At 42.4% G+C, this 21,263-nt stretch overlaps 1 protein-coding gene across 22 annotated transcripts in view; it reads right to left on the bottom strand.

Moving 5' to 3' along the window:
* The window catches only part of BPTF (bromodomain PHD finger transcription factor), a 159,071-nt gene extending 138,485 nt beyond the window's left edge, over window positions 1–20,586 (bottom strand). For 18 of the 22 annotated variants that reach the window (XM_055243894.2, XM_055243892.2, XM_055243896.2 and 15 more), the window contains exon 1: window positions 19,753–20,586. In XM_055243894.2, the coding sequence (XP_055099869.1) occupies window positions 19,753–20,362 (610 nt within the window). In that variant the 5' untranslated portion in view covers window positions 20,363–20,586. The remainder of the gene's footprint in view (window positions 1–19,752) is intronic. The other 4 variants (XM_055243897.2, XM_063617477.1, XM_063617479.1 and 1 more) reach the window with 2 other exon arrangements.
* Between the last annotated feature and the right edge of the window lie 677 nt (window positions 20,587–21,263).

Consider the following 21,263-nt stretch of genomic DNA (forward strand, 5'->3'; position numbering starts at 1 on the left):
TCCTGCCTCAGCCTCTCCGAGTAGCTGGGACTACAGGCGCCCGCCACCACGCCTGGCTAATTTTTTTTTTTTTTTTTGTATTTTTAGTAGAGACGGGGTTTCACCGTGGTCTCGATCTCCTGACCTCGTGATGAGCCCGCCTCGGCCTCCCAAAGTGCTGGGATTACAAGGGTGAGCCACCGCGCCCGGCCTATTTTATAATTATTTTAATGGAAGAACTTCTTTTATATTTGAAAGATTTATTTACAGAAGATTGCCACCAAATACAATGGTTCATCAACCACTAGTGAATGTTATATATTCAAGAAAAAAATTTGCTTCAATAGAAAAACAGGACAAAAAAAAATTTTGGCTTTGAAAAAGTTTAAGAACTCATTTAATGTCTTTTAGCCTTTGAAAGATAAAAATAGCTTTCATATACCTCTTTAGTTTTTTCCCCAAGTAAGTATGGCTCTAGGATAGTTTGGTAAACATTCCTAAAATGTGGCTCAAAAACTGTAACATAAAGATCCCGTTTTTCTTTTTTATTATATACTTTTATATATAGTTATACATATATATAAAATAAAAAATATATTTTTAAAGACAGAATCTTGCTGTCGCTCAGGCTAGAGTGCAGTGGTGCTATCATAGCTCACTGCAGCCTCAGCCTCCTGGGCTCAAGAGATCCTCCCACCTCAGCCTCCTGAATAGCTGGGACAAAAGACATGCACCACCGTGCCCAACAGATTTTTAAATTTTCTGTCAAGATGGGGTCTCCCTATATTGCCCAGGCTAGTCTTGAACTCCTGGGCTCACACAGTCCTCCCACCTCGGGCCTCCCAAAGTGCTAGGATTACAAGCGTGAACCACCATGCCTGGCCTCTTGTTTTCCACAATGAATAAAAAAAGAACTCGAGCCCACTCTTCAGTAAGACTCCAAAGGGAGAGAAGAAGAAAGGGAGATGTCTTCAAATGCCAGATAATGAACGAATAAATGATAGAAATAGAAAAGTCACCATTTGCAATCACCAGTGTAACTGATTCAAACAAGAACCATCAACAGATCCTAAAACTATTGGGTGAAAACTTGTTGGGCAATAGGATATTCTCAAAGAATCACCTTACAGATAAATACTACTTTCAAAGGTGAAAGATACCTTTACAGGGATAATTCTAGCATGTCACCTTTACCATTGATCAAACTTATCAATAATGGAACAAACTGATGGTATACCTCCTGAGATGTGCTGAGGAGGAGATGTGCACTTATACAGCATTCCTACCGCAAGTATCTAAACTCAATCTATGCATGTAAAAAACAATCAGATAGGCTGGGCGCAGTGGCTCATGCCTCACTTTGGGAGGCTGAGGTGGGCAGATTACTTGAGGTTGGAAGATCGTGACCAGCCTGACCAACATGAACAAATGCTGTCTCTACTAAAAATACAAAATTAGCCAGATGCGGTGGCACATGCCTGTAATCCCAGTTCCTAGGGAGGCTAAGGCAGGAGAATTGCTTGAACCTGGGAGGTAGAGGTTGCGGTAAGCCGAGATCGTGCCATTGCACTCCAGCCTGGGCAACAAGAGTGAAACTCCGTCTCAAAAATAAATAAATAAAAATTTAAAAATCAGATAAATCCAAATGGTGAGACATACTGTAAGGCAACAGACTGGACACAGTGGTTCACGCCTGCAATCCTAGTACTTTGGGAGGCCGAGACGGGCAGATTGCCTGAGCTCAGAAGTTTGAGCCCAGCCTGGGCAACATGGTGAAACTCCGTCTCTAGTAAAAATACAAAAAAAAAAAAAAAAAGAAAAAAAAATTAGCCAGACATGGTGGTGCATGCCTGTAGTCCCAGCTACTGCAGAGGCTGAGGCACGAGACTCGCTTGAACCTGGGAGGCGGAGGTTGCAGTGAGCTGAGATCATGCCACTGCACTCCAGCCTGGGTGATAGAGTGAGACTCCATCTTTAAAAAAAAAAAAAAAAAAAAAAAGGCAGGGGCCGGGCGCAGTGGCTCATACCTGTAATCCCAGCACTTTGGGAGGCCGAGGTGGGTGGATCACCTAAGGTCAGGAGTTTGAGACCAGCCTGACCAACATGGTGAAACCCCATCTCTACTACTAATAATAAATTAGCTGCGCATGGTGGCACATGCCTGTAATCTCAGCTACTCGGGAGGCTGAGGCAGGAGAATCGCTTGAACCCAGGAGGCGGAGGTTGCAGTGAGCCACGATTGCACCATTGCACTCCAGCCTGGGCAACAAGAGCAAAACTCCATCTCAAAAAAAAAAAAAAAAAAGACAACTGCTCCAGACAATTTAAAAATTTCATTATCACAAAAGACCACCCTCACCCCCAAAGGTGATAGAACTCCTCTATAGTAAAGGCACTACAGCGACATTAACTAAGCTTTTCTGTACATATATCTAGATATATACAGATATTTATACATATATATATCTAGATATATATCTACATACATTCAAAGTCTCACATAAGGCTGAGTACGCCTATAATCCCAGCACTTTGAGAGGCTGAGGCGGGCAGATCACTTGAGATCAGGAGCTCGAGACCAGTGTGACCAAAATGGTGAAACTCCATCTCTATTAAAAATACAAAAATTAGCCGACATCACACCACTGCACTCCAGCCTGGGCGATAAAGCTAGACTCAATCTCATGTAGATATATATCTATATGTATCTATGTCTACATATCTATATGTATCTATCTATATATAGGTATATATCTACATACATCTACATGTATATAGATGTATGTATCTACATATATATCTACATACATTGAAAGTCTCACCAGTGTTACAACTTTTGCTTTCAACCACTATACATATTTTAAAGAGCTTAAGAAACAACTGTTTGTATTTTTACATTTTCACAGATACTATTTCTGTTGCTCTTTCTTTATCTCTGAAGTTCTAGTATTTCCTTTGGCCTAAAGACCTTCTTTTACATTTATTTTAGAGCAGAACTTGCGGTAACACATTATCTTAGATTTTCTTCATCTGAAATGTCTTTTTTTTTTTTTTTTTTTTTGGCCTTAATTGTTGAAGGGTATTTTTGCTGGATACAGAATTCTGGATTGACATTTCTCTCAGTACTTTAAAGATGCTCTGCAGTTACATGAATCGCTGAAAGGCTTAAAGTTGGGGACTGGCTCTATCACATATATGTTCTATAGAAACATGTTTTATATTTTCATTGTGGACCACAGCCTTTGTCATCACAAAATCTTTGTCTCATTTGTGAGTTTCTAAATTTTGCTTTGAACCTAAACTTTTATAACTCCTTTCTTTTTATTTCCTACAACGTGGAGTTTATCTGGGACAGCACAGGAAGTTGGAAATACATTAACTGGAGTTTAGAAGAGAGGTCTGAGAAGAAAAATGGATCTAGAAGTCATTGATATTTTGGTGGTAATGAGTCAACTGATAATTAGGGGAAAGTTGGGGAAACTAAATGCTGAGGGCTATCACACGTAAGAGGGATGTCTGAAGGAGGAGCAACTGGTCAAGGAAATTGAGTCATGAGTTGCAACAGGAAATTTAAGAAGGATGTAGTGGCCAAAGGTATCATGCATGCATTTATATGTATGTAGATATATATCTTTCAATGTACGTAGATATGTCTATGTATATATATAATGTATGCATATAGATATATACACTGAAAGTGTATGTAGATACATATCTATATATATCTACATATATTGAAAGTGTATAAAGGTATATACACACACATACATACACACATATGTACAATTATAACTTAAGGGAGGGGCGCTAGAATAAAGAAACCTGTATGGTTGCAATACTTTTAAGTCTTATTTTACATTTTATTTAGAGGTAAAAGGCTAACTCTAAGTAGATAGTTTAGGTATATATTTTGTAATTGCTACAGCAAAAACATAGCACAGATATAACCAAAAGCCAATTAATAAAACACTAAATAATATTCAATTAATCCAAAAGTAGGCAGACAAAACAGAGGAAACCCCCCCAAAAAAAGAGATAATCAGAAAACAAATAATAGGAAACCTAAATCCAATCATTATCAATCATATTAAATGTAAATGGCCCAAAACACATTAATTAAAAGAGGCTGTCAGATTAAAAGAAAAACAAACAAGAAACCATTTCAAATTATAATGATATGGCCAGGTATGGTGGCTCACGCCTGTAATCTCAGCATTTTGGGAGGCTGAGGTGGGCGGACTGCTTGAGCCCAGGAATTCAAGACCAGCCTGGGCAACACGGCAAAACCCCATCTTTATTTTCACAAATTAAAAAATAGATGAATATCATGATATACAGATTAAAAGCAAAAGGGTAGAAAAAGATATGTCATTCTACCACTAGTCAAAAAAAGTATTCTATTACTGCTCATATAAAATACTAATTTTATATTAGTATTAAATAGTGGTATTTATTTTTTATTTATTTATTTATTTTGGGATGGGTTTTCGCTCTTGCTGCCCAGGCTGGAGTGCAATGGCGTGATCTCGACTCACCGCAACCTCTGCCTCCTGAGTTCAAGCCATTCTCCTGCCTCAGCCTCCCGAGTAGCTGGGATTACAGGCATGTGCCACCACGACCGGCTAATTTTTTGTATTTTTAGTAGAGACAGGGTTTCACCATGTTGGTCAGGCTAGTCTCGAACTCCCAACCTCAGGTGAGCCGCCTGCCTTGGCCTCCCAAAGTGCTGAGATTACAGGCATGAGCTACCGTGCCTGGCCGTACTATCTGACCTTTTACAAAAAAAGTCTGGCAAGCTCTGGATTAGGCAGAGTTGTTAGACGAACCCCAAATGTGTAAAAGAAAAAAAGTGGTAAATTAGACTTCATCAAAATTTAAAACTTATGCTCTGGGAAAAAGACACTGTTAAGAGAATGAAACACAAGGCACAGATGGGGAGAAAATATATGTACCTCACACAGCCTAACAAAGCACTTATATCCAAAATATATAAAGAACTCTTACTACTCAATAATAAGAAATTGGCCAGGCATGGTGGCTCATGCCTGTAATTCCAACACTTTGGCAGGCCGAGACAGGCGGATTGCTTGAGCTCAGGAGTTCAAGACCAGCCTGGGCAACATAGTGAAACCCCAACTCTACTAAAAATACAAAAATTAGCCAGGCGTGGTGGCATGTGCCTGTGGTCCCAACTACTTGGGAGGCTGAAGTGGGAGGATCACCTTGAGCCTTGGGTAGGCAGGGAATGACAGGCTCCAGTGAGCCAAGATCATGCCACTGCACTCCAGCATGGGTGAAAGAACGAGATTCTGTCTAAAAAAATAGAAAGGAGGAGAAGGAAGAGGAGGAGAAGGAGAGGGGGAAGAGGGGGAAGAGAGGGAAAAGGGGGAGAAGGGGAAGAGGGGGAAAGGGGGAGAAGAGGAAGAAGGAGGCGGAGGAGCAGCAGCAGCAACAACAACAACAACAACAAGAGGAGCAGCAGCAACCCAATTAAACATCTTAAATAAAGATTTCGGTATCTTGGCCAGGCATGGCAGCTCATGCCTGTAATCTCAGCACCTTGAGAGGCCGAGGCAGGTGGACTGCTTGAGCCCAGGAGTTTGAAATCAGTCTGGGCAACATAACGAGACCCTATCTCTACAAAAAATAAAAATAAAAAATTAGCGAGCTGTGGAGGTGCACACTTGAAATCCCAGCTACTGGGGAAGCTGAGAGGTGGGAGGATGGATTGATGCTAGGAGGTGGAGGCTGCAGTGAGTGGTGACTGCACCACTGCTCTCCAGCCTGGGCAACAGAGCAAGACCCTATCTCAAAAAAAAAAAAAATTCAGTATTTTTCCATAAAAAATGGTATACAGATGGCAAATAAAAAGATGAACATAAAAGGAGGCTCAGAACCATTAGTCATTAGGGACAAGCAAATTAAAACCAGAAGGAGATATCACTATATACCTATTAAGGTGTTTAAAAAAAAAACAACAACAAAAACTGACAATATCAAGTGCTAGGGAGGATACAGGGCAACCGGAACTCTTCATACATTTGCAGGTAAGAATAAAAATGGTACAGCTACTTTGGAAAACAGTTTTGGCAGTTTCTCATAAACATACAACCCAGAAATCATACTCCTAGGTATTTACTCAAGAGAAACAAGTACTGTGTTCATACAAAACCATTATGGAAACGTTTAGGACAGCTTTATTCATAGTTGCCAAAAACTAGAGATAACTGAAATATCCAACTATTGAACGGATAAATGCACTGTGATACACTCATATAAGGGACTGCCACTCAGCAATAAAGAAACTACTGATACACACAACAACATAGATGAATCTCAAATACATTATGCACTGTACATGTATAAACTATTTAAAAATTAAAATACCTTTTTAAAAGTCAAACAGTACATGAAAAAATAGGATCAAGAGAGGTTTGCTGCAGGAATGTAAGGGTGGATCAATATTATAAGATCTAATATAATTCTATGAACATACACCACTGTAATTAATATGTAGCATGCAGGAGAAAAACTATATGATCATCTTAAAAGATGCTAAGATGACGTGACAAAATACAATAGCCATAGCTGATTTTTTTTTAAAAAAAACTTAAACAGGAAAAAAAAGAGAAACAGGTGAATACATTCAACATATTGAAGGTCTCAAACCAACAGTTAGCCATGAAATATTCGCATCAGTTCCATGAAATTCGGAAAGCATACTAAGATGCCTATCATTATAACTAACATTTAACATTGTTTTGGAGGTGGTACGCAATGCAATTTGTTTCTTTTTCTTTTTCTTTTTTTTTTTTTTATTACCCAGGTTCCCATCAATGGTAGAGGGCAATGCAATTTGAAGAGAAAAAGGAGATATAAATATAAGAAAATCAGATGTGTACATATGATTATTTTCGCAGATGACACAACTTTATTCCTAGAATAAAATTATTTCAATCAAAGCAAAAGCTACAAGAAACAATTAGAAAAAATAATAGGTGGCTAAATACAAAATTAATTTTTAAAATTCATTAGTTTTCAACTAGAAGCCCCAGCAGAGCAGGTATTTTTATACACAAAGATAAAATAAGATTTCATGGCATAAGTGAAAATATTTAGCAAATGAATTATACTTCATCCAATTTTGTAAAAAGTATGTATGCACACATGTGCTGGGCGTAGTGGCTCACGCCTGTAATCCCAACAGTTTGGGAAGCCAAGGCAGGAGGACTGACTGAGCTCAGGAGTTCAACACCAGCCTGGGCTGGTGAAACCTCGTCTCTACTAAAAAAATACAAAAAATTAGCCAGGCATGGCGGTGAGCGCCTGTAGTCCCAGCTACTCGGGAGGCTGAGGCAAGAGAATCACCTGAACCTAAGAGGTGGAGGTTGCAGTGAGCCAAGATTGCGCCACTGCACTCCAGCTTGGGCGACAGAGCGATACTCCAGCTCAAAGAAAAAAAAAAAGTATGTACGTACACATGTTCACACAAAGACGGTTACCTAATGAGAGGAACCAAAATATTAATGTTCTGGGTTTTCTAAATGTTCTACATTACTTTCCTGATAAGGGGGAAAAGCAAAAATAAAATTTAAAGGTTTTACTAGATTTTCAGAAGCATTATTCGTAAAACTCAAAGCTTTTTTCCTAAACTAATTATCGAAATCACAGACTAATGAATATCAAGAGCTCAAAAATGGGGTGAACAAACTATGGCCAGCCACAGCCTGTTTTTGTAAATAAAGTTTTATTAGAAAGCAGCCATGCTCATTTGTTTACTTATTGTCTATGGCTGCTTTCCTGCTATGAGGGCAGAGCTGAGCAGCTGTGACAGAGCCAGGTGGCCTGCAAAACCTGAAATATTTACTAATTGGTAATCTAAGAACAAGTTTGCCAATCCCCTGACCATTAGATCATCTAGTCCATCCTATACTGTACAGGTGAGTAAACTGAAGTCCACACAATAATGACTTCTCTATGGTCCAAACTCAAGTTAAGTAAGAAGCAATGAAGAACTCCATTTCCATGGTACTTTCCACCACTTGGCCAGGAAACTCTCAAAACAGACATCCTGCCGTTTGGGAGGTAAAACTCAGGGTCTCGTATCATATCGCAAGTGAGTGTATTTGCCAATAAATTGATGAGAAGAGGACTCTGGGCCTAGTAGGTATCCAAGAACATCTGCTAAAGGTCTGAGTAAACCTTAGTAGATTCTAGAAAAAGTTAATTTAAAACCACATAGGCCGGGCACGGTGGCTCACGCCTGTAATCCCAGCACTTTGGGAGGCCAAGGTGGGCAGATTGCCTGAGGTCAGGAGTTCCAGATGAGTCTGGCCAACATGGTGAAACCCTGTCTCTACTAAAAATACAAAAAAATTAGCCAGGCGTGGTGGCGTGTGCCTTTAATCACAGCTACTCGGGAGGCTGAGGCGGGGGAACTGCTTGGACCAGGGAGGTGGAGGTTGCAGTGAGCTGAGATCATGCCACTGCACTCCAGCCTGGGCGATAGAGCGAGACTCCATCCCAAAAAAAAAAAAAACACGTAAGCACAGACTAGCGAAGGTTTAAAAACAGATGTTGAGAGTATGGTCCAGACTTTTAAATGGCACACACTACAACGCAACAAACCAATCCCACTCCTAGGAATCTACCCTACAGAAACACCAGCTTAAGTGACTAAAGGTACATGTCTAACACATTCAGGACAGCACTGTCTGTAAAAGCAAAAAGAGCCTGAATTCTCAACAGGACTAGTTTTTTAAGGCAAATCAATATTATCAGCAAATGCAGTTATGTATTAATAAAGAGGGGGGCACTTCATGTCTTTACCTTACAGAGGGTCCTAACTTGAGCATGTAAATTTGTGACCCTTGCCATAAACAATCTCCACTGTTAGGTTTCTTCTGAGACACAGAGAAGATTCACAACTCATGCTATTAAGACAATTAAGGAAAACCAATACACCTGGAAGAAGGTACTCTTCCAAGTTTACAGAGGATCAGAAATCCAATGCATTTCACCTGGATAATTCAGACTCAAAAGTTCAAATATGTATCTGAAATTACAGTAAAACCACTTTAAAACTTTTTATTCTTTGCACAGCACTTTGAAAGCACAGTACAGTCATAAGGTGGAGAAATGAGTAACTTACTGAATAAGACTTTAAGAAGTGTGTGAAATAATTTTGCTGTCTACAAAAACAGGGAAAACTGCACTTTCTTTCTACTTGTTCTCTTGATTACTGTGAGAAGAAGTTGAAGTCTAAGATACTGTTAAGGATTTGTCTGTTTCTCCTTGGAGTTTTATCAGTCCTCATGTATTTTGAGGCTCTGTTAATAAGTTCATAAACCTTTAGAAACGATTCTTTTAGGATGGCTAAGATGTCATTCACTATTTTAAATGTTGGACCATCTCTTGAGACAAGTATCTATGCAAGAATTAGAAAGGAAAAAGGACAAGAGAAATTCCACACGATTAATACATGCATTTCTGAAATACTTCTTAACTTCCATAAATAGAATATACTATATACTATACACAGACCTCAAAAGAGGCACTATGAACATACTGAAATCGAGCAAGAAGCCATATTTCTAGTAAAATATACAAACTGCACCTACTGAACACTGCCATTTGGTATGAATCACATGGCCATGCCGTTTCCCTAGTGTGTGAATTACAGAACATATCCATGAGTAAACAGAAGTCTAAGTATAACTTTCTTAGCAAATCTCAGGGGGTTCCATAGATAAATAATTTGGCCAGTGACTCTTGAGAAAGAGGTTTTATACAGGAGAACCCAGACATACTAGGACATACTAACATCTCACAATTCAGTTTGCATATCAGCTTTTACACTTTTATAACACTGAAATTCTCTGAATTATCAAATTTAATTTCTCAACCAAAAGTCTCTGAATCCTAATCCTTCCTTCTCTTCTGGCCTATACATATAACTTTTAGCTTAATTTTACCAGGACTGGGCCGGGCACGGTGGCTCACGCCTGTAATCCCAGCACTTTGGGAAGCTGAGGTGGGCGGATCACAAGGTCAGGAGATCAAGAGGACCATCCTGGCTAACATGGTGAAACCCCGTCTCTACTAAAATTACAAAAAATCAGCCAGGCATGGTGGCAGGTGCCTGTAGTCCCGGCTACTTGGGAAGCTGAGGCAGGAGAATGGCGTGAACCCGGGAGGCAGGGCTTGCAGTGAGCCGAGATCGCGCCACTGCACTCCAGCCTGGGCGACAGAGTGAGACTCCATCTCAAAAAAAAAAGGGGGGAGGCGGGGAGGGACAGCATTAAGAGATATACCTAATGCTAAATTTAATGGGTGCAGCACACCAACATGGCACATAGATACATATGTAACAAACCTGCACATTGTGCACATGTACCCTAAAATTTAAAGTATAATAATAAAAAAAAAATTTACCAGGACTGTGGCAGATTTTCTAATCACATGTTAACTTCCTCTTCACCCTACCACCAAGAACAACAAATAATGGAAAGTCATCTCACACATGACCCCAAATCTTATTGCAGAAATGCAATACCATCACATACACAAATAATGCTGGCCGAGTCTCCACAAAGGGGGACCTCACTCAGCCAGAGTGCTGGGGCTACCCAAGCTGTGCAGGATTTAGGGCAAATAAAAGGCTAGAGAAAAAGAGATGTTAGGTAAATTCCCTCTGGTCTAACAGAGGCAGACTGACTACAATGAGTCCAGGAGAACTTTCTGCAATGATATGAAATGCCCCAAATGCTCTACATTTGTGTGGTGCAATACACGTGGCTACAGAGCACTTGAAATGAACGTGTAACAGCTAGTGCCACAGGAGAAACTAAGTTTTCATTTTACTTGAATTTTTTTTTTAAGAGATGGGTTCTCACTCTGTCACCCAGGCTGGAGTGTGGTGGCATGGTCCATAGCTGACTAGGGCCTCAAACTCCTGGGCTCAAACAATCCTCCCACCTCAGCCTCCCAATTAGGTAGGACTACAGGCACGCTATCCTATGCCCAACTATTTTAATTCTTTTGTAAAGACAGTGTCTTACTATGTTGCTCAGGCTAGTCTTCAACTGCTGCCTTAAGTGATCTTCCCACTCAGCCTCCCAAAGTATTGGGACTACAGGTATGAGCCACCACGCCTGGCCTACCTAGTTGTAATTAATTTAACTCTCCACATGTGGCTAGTGGCTACCATACTGGACAGTATAGAGCGTGAAAAGAATCCACAGGCTTTCTCTGACTCATCATTCAGTTCCACAATTACTTGTGCTGCCTACTGCATTCAAGAGATTGAACCAAGCACTACAGAGTCTGAATGAGACTGTCCCTGCCCAAAGTAGGTTGTAATTAAAGAAGGGCCAGATATTAAAAGCCCATTTCAGTTCCATGTCTTAACAGATAAAGATATAGATAAAGGGGTTAAATAATTAAGAGGATAAAATAATCCTTCCTAAAGGTTTATGGACTTTAGGAAGGAGCCTCAAAATACATGAATACAAAGCCTCAAAATACATGAAGATTGCTAGAACTTCAAGGAGAAACAAACAAATCCTTCACGATAGCTGTAGACTTCAAGACTTCTCTCAGTAATCAACAGAACAAGTAGAAAGTCAGACAGATCTTAATAACACTACCAACAAATGTGACCTAACTGACATTTATGCAATACTCCACCCAACAAGAGCAGAATACAAAATTCTTTTCAAGTACATATGGAACATTCACTTAGACTGACAAAATTTTGGGGTGCAAAACAAGCCTCTAAAAATGTTTTATAAAATTAAAGTCATACAAAGTATACTCTCTGAACAAAATGAAATTAAATTAGAAATCACTAACAGAAAGATACCCAAAAAATTCCCAAATATTTGGAAACTAGAACAATTAATGCACATGGTCCTGGAGGTTACACGGGTGGGAAACAAAGGAACTCAGCCCCACCTGGGGGTAAAGGAAATGGTGATCAGAAAAGGCAGGCTGGAGAAGGTGATGGATGGGTGACTAGGAGTTAGGTGTGTGAGAACTACAAAGAAATCAGTGTCACTAGATCCATTTGAAATGAAGAGAAGAAATAAGGAGTGAATAAGGAAAAGAGAAATAAGAGAGATTCAGAAGTCAGTTCATCCTTGAATCCTTTTCTCCCACTCACCACATCCCAGCCTAACCAATCTATCACTAAGGATTCATTCTAACTCCTGAATTACTTTCTTCCAGGCACGGTGGCTCACACCTGTAATCCCAGCACTTTGGGAGGCCAAGGCGGGTGGATCACTTGAGGTCAGAAGTTCAAGACAAGCAAGGCCAACATGGTGAAACCCTCTTCTACTAAAAATACAAAAATTAGCCAGGCATGGTGGCGCACACCTGTAGTCCCAGCTACTCAGGAGGCTGAGACAGGAGAATCGCTTGAACCCAGAAGGCAGAGGTTGCAGTGAGCCAAGATCATGCCACTGCACTCCAGCCTGGGCGACAGGAGACTCTGTTTCAAAAAAAAAAAAAAAAGAAAGAAATTAAAACTGAATTTGCAATAATCCAGCAAATAATCCTAGTTATATACTCAAGAGAAATGAAAACATACGTATAGATAAAAACATGTACACGAATGTGCTCAGCAGCATTATTCCTAATGGCCAAAAAGTGGAAACAGTTCAAATGTCCATGAACTTAAGAAATGGATAAGCAAAACATGGTCTCTGGACACAGAGGTGTATGCCTGTAATCCTAGCTACTCTGGAGGTTGGAAGGCTGAGGCAGGAAGATTGCCTGAGCCCAGGAGTTTGAGGTCAGCCTGGGCAACATTGCAAGACCCTGTCTCCATAAAAAAAAAAAAAAAAAAGTGGTAAAGCCATACAATGAGGTGTTATTCAAATATAGTACTGATACATGTTAAGATATGCATAAACCTTGAAAACATTAGGCTAAATGGCAGAAGCCATATATTATATTATATGATTCGACTTTATAAGAAATGTCCATAAGAGGCAAATCAGGCCAGGCACAGTGGCTCACGCCTGTAATCCCAGCACTTTGGGAGGCTGAGGCGAGTGGATCACAAGGTCAGGAGTTCGAGACCGGCCTGGCCAACATAGTAAAACCCTGTCTCTACTAAAAAAAAAAAAAATACAAAAAATTAGCCAGGCACAGTGGCGGGTGCCTGTAATCCCAGCTACTTGGGAGGCTGAGGCAGGAGAATCGCTTGAACCCAGGAGGTAGAGGTTGCAGTGAGCTGAGATCCCGCCACTCCACTCCAGCCCGGGCGACAGAGCGAGACTCTGCCTCAAAAAAAAAAAAAAAAAAAAAAAAAAAAAAGAGGCAAATCAACAGAGAATGAAAGTAGATTAGAGGCTGCCAGGGATGAGCAGGAGGGAGGTGAAGAACAGGGAGTGATGCTATAGGTACGGGCTTCTTTTGCAAGGGCATAAAAATGTGCTGGAATTAGGTAGTGTTAATGGTTGCACAACTCTGTCAATATACTAAAAAAAACCACTAAATTGTATACTTTACAAGGGTACATTTTACAGTATGTTAATTATATCTCCATAAAGCTGTTACCTTTTAAAAACTGAATTTTCATAAATATTGCTTGAAAATCATTCAGCAATTCAGAAGATATCCAATAAATGTTAGCTATTAGTCGCTATTTTTAAAATGTGACAATCACAAAATAATATTTGAATATAACTTACTATCTAGAAAAACATAAAAATTTTAGATATATGCCAGCAGACAAAACAATTAAAACATTATAATTATATTTAACTATGAGCATTTTAATTATTTCTATATGGTCACCTTCGATCTTTTAAAGTACATTTTGATGTATAAGTGTTTTTTTTTTTTTTTAATTAAGAAACATGCTGCCTCCTGAGGCTTATCATTTTAAAAAACCAAAAGCATGAAAAAAATTAGAGGCCGGGTACGGCAGCTCACACCTGTAATCCCAGCACTTTGGGAGGCTGAGGCGGGCAGATCACAAGGTCAGGAGTTTGAGACCAGCCTGGCCAATATGGTGAAACCCTGTCTCTACTAAAAATACAAAAATTAGACGGGCGTGGTGGCAGGCGCCTGCAGTCCCAGCTACTCGGGAGGCTGAGGCAGGAGAATCGCTTGAAGCCGGGAGGTGGAGGGTGCAGTGAACCGAGATTATGCCACTGCACTCCAGCCTGGGTGACCGAGTGAGACTCTGTCTCATAAATAAATAAAATTAGAATAATCAGTGTCAGCATTAAGCCAGTGCTGACATCATAACTACTGTAAGCCTGTAAGCAGGCACTCAAAGAGAAGGAAGACCAAGGTACAAAACAGGACTCAGGGAAGATCTCCCAGGAAGAGGGATTCCAGCCTGGCGAAGGAGCAGGAAGGGAAAAGGGCATCAGCTAGGATTTGCTCCTGTGTCACCCAGATTACTACTTGCCCACCATGACTACCACTCTCTCACCCCCATGTCTCCACCATTAAGGGTCTTTAGTCAAAGGGAAGACACAGGGTCTTGAGGAGAGAGGAAAGGAGGACCTAACAGAAGAGACCAGAGTTCCTGGTCTTAACATCCCCAGTCCTGTGATATGCATGTTTCAATACAAACTTCCAAACACGCCCATGGGTGAGCAGAATAGAAAAGCACGAACTGTGTCCAAGACTATTTATTAATGCATACCTAGGACACGCCTCTCTACTACTCACAAATCATATTGCCCAACTTTTTCATAACGCTTTTGGCTCTCATTTTGTTTAATTCTCATGTTTAACCTCTTGAGGTGCTGATACCTGAAAACAGGTATCATTAATTTCCCTTATAATCTTGACCTCCCCACTGTTACTGAAAGTGCTACCATTCTTAGGGAGGCATATGTAATGCATTCCTCTCTCTACACATCTATGTGTCAAGGCCTGAAGAACTCTAAAGTACCTCCTGGACTGATCTTCCATCCAGGGCTACAAAACCCACCAGCTATCTCGTCCTTGTCAATCCATCCTGCAGAAGAGAATCTAAGCTATACTTCGTGGCATCCCTCTGAAATCATACCCCACTCTTTCAAGATCTTCCGATCATCCCAATACCCAAAATTAAACAGATTTGAAATACATTTGAAAGAGAGACAGCTTTAGGCCATTTCCCCAGTAATTCTCTCAATTTGGGAGAAAGAACTACACCAGTTGGTTCAACAGCATCTCTGTGATTTGATGTGGTTCTGTTTCATGTTTGTGCATGGTGCTGCTGGGAATACAGTATAACTCCTCAGGGTGTTCAGGAGTGAAAAAGGGCTGAGGATCACGATCCAGCCCAATCCCTATTCTACAGAAGAGGGGGAAAGTACAGTTGCTATAGCCTGATCCTCTAGGTACTGCCCGACACGGCATACAAAGGAGCTTTGGTTTATTTCCTATTCACACACTCAGGCTTTTGCTAAACTGAGTTACTTCAGACTGCCCACACTTTACTATCAGTGCCTGCTGCTCCCTCCCGCTCCCTCTCCCTCCCTCCCTCCCTCAATCTGCCTGTCCTTACTCTCCACATGCCCATCCAGGAAGTGTATGCCCACACCAATCCCCTTAAATGGGGTATATTATCTCGTCCTCCTTAAAATGCCCACTGCACTTCGTACCTCGCATGCAGCAATCAGAAATTATACTGAAAAGATATTAAGTTGACACTGGTAGGAATAATATTGTCAAACCAGTGACAAATTCTGCTTGAATTTGAATCTATGATTCATTCATGGCATCTCTGCCACTGATCTCCAATGTGACAATCCTTAGAGGACATAAATCACTAACTCTCCCAGGGTAACACCAGGGTTTTTGTTTTATGAAGTTATCAGAGGTTCCAAGTTTTAAAATTCCAGGTAAGTCTTCTCAGAAGTCTCACACAAGACTGAGACTGCAACACAAGAACCATTCTGTTTTAAACATAATTTCTTAAAATTAGCAAATGCTTAATTTCAAAGTTGTGTCAGAACCTTACCAAATGCCTATTGAAAACGCTTCCTATACAATCCTTCTCAGTATATTGGCAATGTCATAAAACCTATAGGGTGAAGTAATTCTAAATTTAAAAAGTAAAAATGAATTAAAGCATTATTCAGCCATATGCCTTTAGCTTAAGCAAAACTAGGTGATTTTAATTTTATACTAAAAAGTTGCCATCCTTACATTTTTTCCATAAAAGGAAAACAATCTTCAATGAATAAACCTTTCATGACTTTGGTAATGTCAACTAATGTCTTTGCATTAAGTTACATTACCTACAAAATACTGAGTTATTTCTTGTATTTGGAGTAAGCTATTTCTTATGTTAGGAATGTCGCATGTCAGTACTTAAACCAACCCTGTAAACTATAAAAATTAATCAAATTACTATAAATTACCAATAAAGTAAATTCCTCTTTCAGCCTTCACAGTACAACAGGATTCAAACTCATCAATCATACTTCTTTATGTGTTATTCGGATATCTTAAACCAGTTCTAAAACTTTTTTTCTTCTATCTACACATTTACCTGACAGCCTTCCTCCAGGAAGTACAGACTATAAAACCAATGAAACTGGTACTTAGCCTAATCGACTCACTGTCATGCGTTGTTACTCATTCGAGGCAAGTGGGCATGTTCTAAAAGTTTAGAACTCAAAATGTCACATGGGGGGTAGGGGGCGAGGGGAGGGAACTTAGAGGGCCGGTTGGTAAGTGCAGCAAGCCACCATGGCACACGTATACCTATACAACAAACCTGCACGTTCTGCACATGTATCCCGTTTTTTTTTTTAGAAGAGATAAGGAAAAAAAAGTCACATCCATTTTACCATAATCTTAAGAAAAAATGTGTTGCAAAAGGTAAAACATCCAAATTAACATCACAGCCAATAAACGAAAATGCCTGGCAAGCAACATGAAACAGCAACTCAAAAACAAAGTAACTCTTGCAATGAAACACGTCCACTGAAAAAAAAAAAACATTCACTGATCAAATTGTCCATCAAAACCCAATTAGAAAAAAAAAAAAACAACAATTAGACCAATTTTTAGTTTCCTAAATCCAAAGTATTTAGGGGTTATGACACCCACTGTAGAATTATCAAAACTTCATCTATTACAAGTTCTCATCTACTAACAATAATTTATCCAACCAATCTTTGATGAGCACCTGCTATGTGCAAAACACTATTACAGGAGCTGCAAGGGGAATAAGCTCAATACTTATCTCTAAGGAGTTAATAATTTCATATAAGGATAAGACAAGTAGACACATGGTAGGCTACAAGTGTCATTAAGAAAAACAAAATGTCAGTCCAGGCACCGTAGCTCATGCCTGTAATCCCAGCACTTTGGGAGGCCGAGGCAGGCGGATCAACTGAGGTCAGGAGTTCAAGACCAGCCTGACCAACACGGAGAAATCCCGTCTTTACTAAAAATACAAAATTAGCTGGATGTGGTGGTGCATGCCTGTAATCCCAGCTACTCGGGAGGCTGAGGCAGGAGAACTGCTTGAACCCAGGAGGCGGAGACTGCAGTGAGCCAAGATTGTGCCATTGCACTCCAGCCTGGGCAGCAAGAGCAAAACTCCTCAAAAAAAGAAAAACAAGATGTCACAAAAGTAAACACATTTTTCTTAAAGGACACCTAGCTACAAATTGTAATTTAAGTCAGCATATGCACACCCATCAATCTTAAATATTATTTGCTATGCCTTCAAATAGGACTTAAAGTTAGCTGAACTGCCCTGCCAAAATGTCTCAGCTCTTTTTAACCAGAAAAAACTTCCTCCAGGGGTGTATGCAATTCAGTCTCCATGTTTCAATTACCGGCTCTGGGTACAAAGAAGACCAACATGTGATTTCTTAAGGTAAAAATTATTACTATAAAAGACATACTAGGCTGGACGCGGTGGCTCACACCTGTAGTCCCAGCACTTTGGGAGGCCGAGGTGGGCGGATCACGAGGTCAGGAGTTCGAGACCAGCCTGGCCAACATGGTGAAACCCCCCATCTCTACTAAAAATACAAAAATTAGCCGGGTGTGCTGGTGGGCACCTGTAATCCCAGCTGCTCGGGAGGCTGAGGCAGGAGAATCGCTTGAGTCTGGAAGACGGAGGTTGCAGTGGGCCGAGATCAGGACACTGCACTCTAGCCTGGGCGACAGAGCAAGACTCCCTCTCAAAAAAAAAAAAAAAAAAAAAAAGTACTAAACTTAAGTTGGCAAGGATTTGCATGTAGTCCTTTCTATATATAAGACACAAATACCTGACACTTGATTCATTCCCTTCATTCACCAGACAGCCTGCCCCGGACAAGACTGGCAACGATTCTGACCATTGGGCAAAAGAAATTACCTGTTTTCAGTTATGTTAGGACATCTATGTGGGTTTACATTTGGCTTAATACTACCCTACTTCTCCAATAAATATTTAAGCATTTATTAAAATCAGAAACTTTTCAAGTTAACCACTTCTACTACCCTAGTCTCTCTGAGAAAGACATGACACACCTTACTTCAAGGAAAAAAAAGGTCTTTTTTCCTCACAAATATTTTCTCATAAACTTTATTTTTTAAAGGCTTTTAAAACCAGATTCTAATTTAATTAATCTAGATTTGCAAAATTATAAAGGAAAAGTCTTGCCGGTTGTTGCTTTATGTTAATTTCACAATTTAGTAAATTGCAACTGTGTACAAAGCAGCCTTTTGCGAGGGGCCAGGGGTGTTTAACAAAATGCATCTCAGCACCAGCCTAGAGAAACTTTCTGTGAGAAAACAGAAGAGGGGTTACCATGGAGAAATTCATTACGGATTTCGGGAGGGCTTCTTCCTCAGAAATAGAGTGAAAAGAAAAAGTCGTTGTGTAATAAATCTGATACTGATGCTGCGTGACTTAGAAGTTGTTCCAAAAGTTCATCTTCGGAATTATGTCTAGATGATCAACTACATATCTTCTGCAACAGGTGACACGAAACTGCATTTCCCAAGCAAGGCAAAGCGATCAAATGAGTTAAGACGCGCGTTCCTGCGGTTTTGTACTTTTATTTTTGATTTAACCAAAATAATTCTGAATCGGATGAATAACCAAATTTGGTTGGGTCTTGTTTGGCTTTCTGCTTTGCTTTTTAATCAGCCATTTAACAGCAACTGTTGCACGGGCCCATTAGCACTCCAAGAATAAAAACAAACACACAAGACCAGATAAGGTTCCCCTACTAACCCAAATGATCCGTTTCCTTAACACAATTTTAAAACCACAGCTAGGGGTGTGAAAACGCATTTTTTTGTGTGTGTTTGTGTGCCACAATCTGTCCAAATCCTTAATTCCCTTTTAAGTAACAAATATATAATAAAAATCCGAAAGAAACCACATTAGAAATGCAAAGAGGTTTGCAAAACAAGAGGCTTCTTTCATTTCAGAAAACCACACCAAAACAAGGGGAGAAAAATGAATGCAATGAATATGTGTTTGCCAAAGTTCCAATCCTGCCCGGTGGAGACACTGCACTGGCACAAATTTTGAAGAGGAAAAAGAGGGGGCTGGGGGGGGAGAGAGAGTGAGCGAGTGTGGCCTGCAAACTGCAACAATGCAATCTCCATTTTGAACAATGCGCCTCTTTCCTCTTGTAAATCTAGTTTTTTGCCACTTGATGTGCCGTCGCATTTCCCCTCTGTTTGGGGGGGAGGCGGGGTTGGGGGAGATCGGAGCAGGATGCACAGCACACGAGTGAGCAAGGGGGGAGGGCAGAGGAGGTGGGGAAGGAGTCTGCAGCAACTGGGCTGGGTGGGTACCTGGAGTGCTGCTGTAGGTACTATGGCTCCTGAAGCTGCTTTCTGTGCAGTAACTGGCGTCGTCGTCGTCGTCGTCTTCCATCTCCTCCGGATAATCGGAGTCATCGTCGTCCTCCTCCATCTCATCCTCCTCGTTGTCCTCAGAATCCTGGGTCTCCTCGGCGTCGCCGTCCTCCTCCTCCTCCTCCTCGGAGACCATGTCCTCCTCTTCCTCCTCCTCCTCGCTCTCGTGGTCATCGTACACCACTTTGTTGACGGCCCTCCGGGCCGCGGTGGTCCGGGCCAGGTGGCCGCCGCCGCCCCCGCCCCCCGTCCTGCCGCCCCCGCCTCCTCGCCCCCCCCGGCCCGGGGCGCTGGTGCTGGGGGGGGCCGGCGGCGGCTTCCTCCGGCTACTGCTGCCCCCCCTGGGCGAGCTCAGCCGCGTCTTGGGCGCCACCTCAGCCTGGGCGGCGGCCCACCTGCCCCGGCTGCTGCCGCGGTGCCGCGAGCGGAGCCCCCCGATGGGTCCGGACGTGGGCGGCGGCGGCGGCGGCGGCGGCGGGGCCGGGGCGCAGCGCTCCGCAGCGGGAGCCGCGGGCTGCTTGGGCGGCCTGCCCCGCCGGCCCCTCATGTCGGAGCCGAGGCGGGGGGAGAAGGAAAGCGAAGGGGGAGGGGCGGGCGCAGGGGGGGCGGTGGGGAGCGCCGGGGCCGGGTGGGGAGGCCCGCGGGGCCGGGCGGGAGGGGCCCGGCCGACGGAAGCGGGTGGAGGGAGAAGGCTCAATCCGAATTGCTGGGGCCCCACTCCGGATCGCCTTCAGCCGCCATCTTGTTTCTTCCCTCTCGCTCGGTGACTGGGGGAACCGACAGCGGCCGCAGGCCCAGAGCGCGGTCACGTGAGCTGCGCCGCCGACGAGCCTGGGACGGAGCGAGGCGGCGCGGCGGCCGCTAGGGGGAGCGCGGGAGCGTCGAGTCGGGGGCAGGGAGCTCTGGGCGCCTGGGCTCCGCACAGCGCTGTGCGGCTGTACTCCGGGCGCAGGTGGCGCGGCTGAGAGGGGCGCGCAGCTCGCGAAATGCTCGGCGTCAAACGCCTTCGGCGACCAAAGTCTCCGCGGACCCCTGGCTGGAGCCCAAGGCCGGCTGGACCTCCTCCCCGCGTCTCCCCTTCCGCGGCTCGGAGAGGAAGGCAAGGGAGCCCCAAATATCATTCCCCTCCCGCCCCCTATGGAAACTGATGCTGAAAGAGCCAGCGAGAGAAAGAAAAAAAAAGTCGCGGAGGGGGGCGGCCCAAGCGACTGAGGGAAATTAGTTGAGGGGACAGAGCGACAAGCCCCCCAAACTTAGGAAACTCCGAAGCTTGGAGCTGGAGTCCAGAAAATGACTCCAATGACAACTGCTGCGGATCTGTGCCAGGAGCCACGCCCCGGGCTGCCACGCCCGGAGGGAGGAGCGCCCTAAGACCTGTTGGGTGGAATCCCCACTGGGAAAGCTTCAGTAAACTCCAGAACGCAACTACTGCACGTTCCAATCTCCCG

This window comes from Symphalangus syndactylus, chromosome 14 (genome assembly GCF_028878055.3).
Source record: "Symphalangus syndactylus isolate Jambi chromosome 14, NHGRI_mSymSyn1-v2.1_pri, whole genome shotgun sequence".
Classification (NCBI taxonomy): domain Eukaryota; kingdom Metazoa; phylum Chordata; class Mammalia; order Primates; family Hylobatidae; genus Symphalangus; species Symphalangus syndactylus.